Source organism: Pantherophis guttatus, chromosome 1 (assembly GCF_059756535.1).
Source record: "Pantherophis guttatus breed Tessera chromosome 1, ASM5975653v1, whole genome shotgun sequence".
Classification (NCBI taxonomy): Eukaryota; Metazoa; Chordata; class Lepidosauria; order Squamata; family Colubridae; genus Pantherophis; species Pantherophis guttatus.
This window is the reverse complement of record NC_142063.1, coordinates 25352682-25358883: the sequence shown is the minus strand read 5'-3', so window position 1 is coordinate 25358883 and position 6202 is coordinate 25352682. Positions and strand designations below refer to the sequence as shown.

At 42.8% G+C, this 6202-nt stretch overlaps 1 protein-coding gene across 1 annotated transcript; it reads left to right on the top strand.

Moving 5' to 3' along the window:
* Positions 1-1570: 1570 nt before the first annotated feature.
* LOC148116361 (uncharacterized) lies at positions 1571-2410 on the top strand. The gene has a single exon (XM_087891047.1). It carries the CDS (start codon positions 1622-1624, stop codon positions 2408-2410), a length of 789 nt encoding a protein of 262 aa, XP_087747173.1. The 5' UTR covers positions 1571-1621.
* The last annotated feature ends 3792 nt before the right edge of the window (positions 2411-6202 follow it).

Genomic DNA, 6202 nt, shown 5'->3' with positions numbered 1-6202 from the left:
ATAGCTTTTTGTAGTCCCTTCACTATCTCAGTAAGGCTTCTTCTCTTATTCACACAGTGTTAACTTACATAGAACAGTTTAAAAGTACTTTCTTATAGAATAAATCAATGAGTTCTCCCTTGAGGTATGGCCAGGCTCAAATTCTCATAATAACACTTAGACTTACAGTAGTGGACAAAATTGGGGAAACCTTTTGGGAAAAGTGTATTTTTGAGGTTTGATGACTAATAACACCACTTTTTTTTTGGGAGTTTCAAAATAATCATATTCCACTTCTGGAATGGCCTGGGAATAGCCGAGACCTTAACCCAATTGAAAATCTATGGAGCCGGCTAAAGAAACTTGTTAGTCAGAAGTGACCCAGAAATAAAACCCAGTTAATAGAAGCAATCATTCAATCTTGGTTTCACATTATAACAGCTGCAGAACTAAAACACTTGGTTCACTCCATGGAAAGACATTGTAAGGCTGTAATTCATGCTAAAGATTACCCAACTAAGTATTAACTGATGTGATAATTTTTGTATATCTCATTTTTTCTACGTGTTTCACTTTTCTTCTTTATACTGTAATTGCTATTCTAATAGCAAATCCTTCCCCAGGAGTGGAGAGGGAATGGGGATTTTGCAGTATCCTTCCCCTGGAGTGGGGTGGGAATGGAGATTTTGCAGTATCCTTTCCCTGCCATGCCCACCAAGCCACACCAAGCCATGCCCACAGAACCGGTAGTAAAAAAAAATGGATTTCACTACTGCCTCAAAGGTCCCTTCCAACTCATTTTGTTCATTAGGCATTGTTTGCTAAGTACAGTGACAGATGAATTGCTAAACTGGTTTTCTTTATTGCATCCCTTGCTTGTGCATTCCATTCTGAACTGCTCACCAATGGGATCAAGATAGATATTCCCTAATCTTCTTCAAAAAGAAAAGAGTTGCTGGGTTCTCTTCTGCAGCCAAAGCAGAAATGACCACAGAGCCCTGAAGCCCAATATTGAGGGCAATCCTGCAATGGGCTGGTTCAAGTGCAGCAGATTACATCCTTCAAAACTCCTCTATTATTCAATATGTTTGAATGTTTAAATGGGAAACATCACATGGGAAATACTACTTTCCTGCTGAAACCTCTTGATCTGGCTTCAGCTGCTGTGTTGATTGTCCTAAGCAAACAGTAAGTGGAGTATTCCAGTACCAGGACTTTGAGTCAAGGTGGACAAGCCTTTAGAAATTATGACACTCTTTATCTTTCTGATTCAAAGTAGTAGGAAACCACCACGTTGCTTTTCAGTAACCAAATTGCCAACATTCACTATTCCAGTATCTGAAAAATATAAGTCTACTGTCTACACGGGGGGCACCGTGTTGTGGTGGTTCTCCTCCTTCCTCTCTGACTGTCTGCAGTTTGTGTTGGCAGGAGGGCAGAGGTCGACCCCAAGGTGCCTTGTATGCGGGGTGCTGCAAGGGTCAGTCCTCTCGCCCCTTCTGTTCAACATTTATGTGAAACCGCTGGGCGAGATCATCCGTGGTTTTGGGGTGAGATTCCATCAGTATGCTGATGATGTACAGCTGATGATACTCAGCTGTACATCTCCACCCCGAACCACCCCAATGATGCCCTTGATGTGATGTCCCAGTGCCTGGAGGCCGTGTGGATCTGGATGGGGAGAAACAGGCTCAAATTCAACCCCTCCAAGACTGAGTGGCTGTGGCTTCCGGTGGCCCAGTATAGTCAGCTGGCACCATCACTGACTATTGGGGGTGAAACCTTGGCCCCCACAGAGAGGGTTCACAACTTGGGTGTTTTCCTGGATGCATGGCTGTCTTTGGAAGATCATATGGCGGCCATCAACAGGGGAGCTTTTTACCGGGTTCGCCTGGTACACCAATTGCGTCCCTTTCTGGACCGGGATGCCCTGCGCAGAGTCGCTCATGCCCTCGTCACATCACGTCTGGACTACTGCAACGCTCTCTACATGGGGCTCCCCTTGAAGAGCACTCGGAAGATCCAGCTGGTCCAGAATGCGACCGCGCGGGTGGTTATGGGTGCGACTCGGCGTACCCATGTAACACCCCTCCTGCATGAGCTGCACTGGTTCCCGGTGGTCTTCCGAGTGCAATTCAAGGTGTTGGTGACCACCTTTAAAGCGCTCCATGGCTTAGGACCGGGGTATATACGAGACCGCCTTCTGCCAGCAAAAACCTCCCACCAGCCAATATGCTCCCACAAAGAGGGGCTCCTCAGGGTGCCGTCAGCCAAACAATGCCGACTGGCGACACCCAAGGGGAGAGCCTTCTCTGTGGGGGCACCAGCCCTTTGGAATGAGCTGCCCCTAGTGCTTCATCTTAGCCCCGACCTGCGCACTTTTCGCCGTGCTCTTAAAACCCTTCTGTTTCAGCAAGCCGGACTGTCCTAATATGAATTTTAAATGGGTGTATGTGTGTTTTAAATTGATGGCCAAATTTCATATATTTGATTTTAATTGGTTTTAAATTTTATAAATTCATGTGTTTTAATATGGCTGTACACCGCCCTGAGTCCCTCGGGAGAAGGGCGATATAGAAATTTAATAAAACTTAAACTTAAAAACTTAAACTACAGCAGGAGTGTCAAACTCGCGGCATCAAGTTGTCATCACGTGATGTATCGCGACTTTTCCCCCTTTGCTAAACTGGGGTGGGGGGTGGCTAATGTGTGTGATGCATCTGGCTGGCAAGCTGCGAGTTTGACACCCTTGGTCTACTGACTGCTGAATTGGAGATCTGAGATTTCTCATCTCTGCCTGAGATGCCTCAGTGACAGCAAATGCATATTAAAAAAAAAAAAAAAACCTGAAAAAATTCCTGTAAAGTTTGATCAAGACAGCATCATTCCTCACTGATGATTCCTCAAAGTTGCAAAGAGAGGTAATGTCAAAAAGATGACAACAGTACCTGTGATGACGTTATATGAATGCAACTGTGCTTAGGGAAAATCCAGCATATTTAAAGGTGCAAGGTATTCCTTTATCCTCGGCAAGAATTAAGATACTTATTGCAAGTCTTCAATTGTCAGCCTTAGAAATGGTGAAGATATTGAAGTGGTACATAGCTTTTAAGTTCAACAAGAAAGGAACGAGCGGTCAAGAAATATGCTGTAGACCAGCACTTAATGGAGCAGCCATGAAGGCTTTGGAAAAGTTATATCTATAAAGACCAGAATCTTGCAAGCCAGAGCGTTCTCTGTGACACTCCGTAGAAGGGAAAGTTCAACTTTGAAGAAGCAGGTAGGACCTGTATCAACACTTTGAACTTCGGTGTTGGAGGATATTCCTGAGAACATGGTGGATAGCCAAGAAAACAAATCGATGGATCCAGTGGTGGTATTCAGCTGGTTCAGGCAAACCGGTAGTGGTGGCAGTGGGCTCTGCCCACCTGCCCGGACGTCATCACGTCCCGTTTTTGACGCTCTGTGCATGCACAGAAGGTCCTGAACATGTGCGGAGGTGGCGCACGCACTCACATTTGCGAACTGGCAGAAAAGGTAAGTGAATACCACCCCTGGATGGATCATTGAACAAATCAACTCAGAGTTCTCGTTTGAGACACAAACGACCAGGCTCAAATGATCTTACTTTGGATGCAATAAGTGAAGACCCAGCTCTCTGGAAAAGACTCTAATGCTGGGAAAGGTAGAAGGAAAGAGAGGAAAAGAATGACCAGTAGCAAGGTGGGCGGACTCAGCTACAGTGGTGATGATGGACCATTGGGATACCTGAAAGAACATGTTAGGGATACATCATCAGGGAACAGGAGCTATTTATGTGGTCACTAGGAGTTGAAAACAACTTGACAACACATAACCAATCGATCCAAGCCTAAAAACCAGGGTAATTATAGTCTCAGCCGTTCCAGAGCATGGGCTCTTGACACCTAGGATGCATCTGCAAACGGCATGCTGAAGGGCTGTATCAACCTGTGAGCTACCCAACATTACAGTCTCGCTATTTGCATTATCGCCTTCTCTCCCCACCCCACCCCATCCCACCTGGGCATTTTTGAGATAAATGTATCTGGTCCACAGAATATTTTCTGCCTTTTATAAATCAGCCCTTACGGTGGTACAAACTCATTGTTACCTTTGCTCTTGAACTCTTAATAGGGCCGCCAGTCTGGAAGAACATTTTTTTAAAAAGAGGAAAAACAAAAATATTCTGTACAATTGGGCTTGCAGAAGACATAGTGACCAGTTCAAGCCTTGTTATGCGAGTAGTTCAGAAAAACAAGCAATGACCTCTGCGACTCCGGGGTCTGATTTAAGTTAATTGGTCTGAGTGTGAACACATTGAATATTTGCATATTTTAATCCTGAAGGCAATTGATTTGGAATCTGTTCCCTAAACCATTTCTAATAAGCTTGAAAATGCTTAGCAGATGGGGAAGAGCTCATTTTGCACTTGGTTTTTCTTTGGCAGTAGAGGTGGGAACTGTTAACGGATGATTTCAGGACAAAGAGTTGATATAATAGTTCTGTGAATCCAAAACAAACTATAGTTGTGTTCACATTTGTGCAAATCAGGATCATTATCTGGAACTTTTACCTCCTGTCTCTCTCTTACACGCTCATAGACACATACATGCCACTCCCATTGATTCTTATCTTATTGCCATAGCAACAAATCCTGCACCGTAGAGACACCCAACTGCATATTGATTCCATTTGTTTTTCCATTGTTGATCAAGAAAAAAAAAAGCTTTTTATCAGGCCTGTTAAATCCAGGGCAGGTAGGAAGGTTTGAAAGCTAGTTGCATCGGCATTATGCAGAACTATTGAGATTTGAGGGGCTTTATTACAGATTGCATTTAAATTGATTTATCAGAACTGAATTTGGCTGTTCACATGTCAGCCTCGTCTCATGCCTGCACATTCTATTTTTCTCACAAGCCCTAAATAATAGTAGGAAAACAATAGACTTATATACTGCTTCATAGTACATTACAGCCATCTCTAAGCAGTTTACAGAGTTGGCATATTGCCCTCAACAATCTGGGTCCTTATTTTACTGACCTCAGAAGGATGAGCTGGTGAGAATCAAACTGCTGGCAGTTGGCAGAATTAGTCTTCAATATTGCATTCTAACCACTGCATCACCATGGCTCAAGTAACATGGATATTAATAATTGAATTGTAAACAGGGTTTGATTGGCATGGACTAAAACAGTCCAAAATTGAAATGTTCCATTTTGCTCCAAGAAAAGCATTTTGGGTTATTGGGGTCTGGAAAAAAAAATCCCACATACCATAAGCAATGAGGTCTTCTGGAAAGCCCTTTCCATGCCAGAATGGCTGTGTTAGGGCAGTCCAGTTTTATAAAACTTTGGAATATCCTGTCCCCAGAATGTTGAGTTTTGTACCCAGTCAGGACTTGGAATTAAGGGGCTCTTCTTCAATCTTCCCTTCAAGCCAGATCAAGAAATCAAAGTAATATGGAATCTTTCTTGAACAGAAGAAAAAAAAATGGAGTTAAATCATCCCCATAGTTATACACTCCTGGGTGCCAAAATAGTGAGCATAATGGGTGATAAAAGCCCATCCCCACTTTTATGTGTGCAGTGTTTGCAAGTTGAAATCTTCACAACAGCTTTGTTCCAGACCACACAATCCAGTGTCAAGATTGAGGAGGTTACATTGCAACACAAATTAGTGAAACAGATTTTATAATTATAACAGAAAGGAGATTGATTATTTATACATTGGAAGGGAGCCTAGTACCTAGCTAATTATATTATACCAGGAGGAAAGTCAACCAAGGCATGTGTGGCTGGGAACAAAGGCAGAAGGAAGTTACCTCAGATTTGCAGTTCCTTAGAGATGGGACATAGATTATATTATAAAAACTACCAACCCCTGGAGATGACCTGGAGTTCGTGAGGTAATGAAGAGTCAAGTTACTGAATTCACACTTCAACAAAATCATAAATCCACAAGGCTTTCTTGTAGTCAGGGTAGAATAGGTAGTCTCTGAGTTATCAATATCACCAGCTTTCATCTATTTAACTAGTGAAAAGTTTGAGGGAAAACTAGTCTTTCCTTATTCCAGTAAGTCTGCACTAACTAGGTTTTGATAGGATGACATCAATAAGATAGAGAGACTTTTATTCCCACTGTGCTAGGCTAAATTAATTTTAAATTCCATTTAGGTAAATCCGTATATAAATGTTCCACTTTA

What these genes read in the sequence shown, in the direction of transcription:
- LOC148116361 (XM_087891047.1), top strand. Translation starts at nt 1,622, where the DNA reads ATGTCCCAGTGCCTGGAGGCCGTGTGGATCTGGATGGGGAGAAACAGG.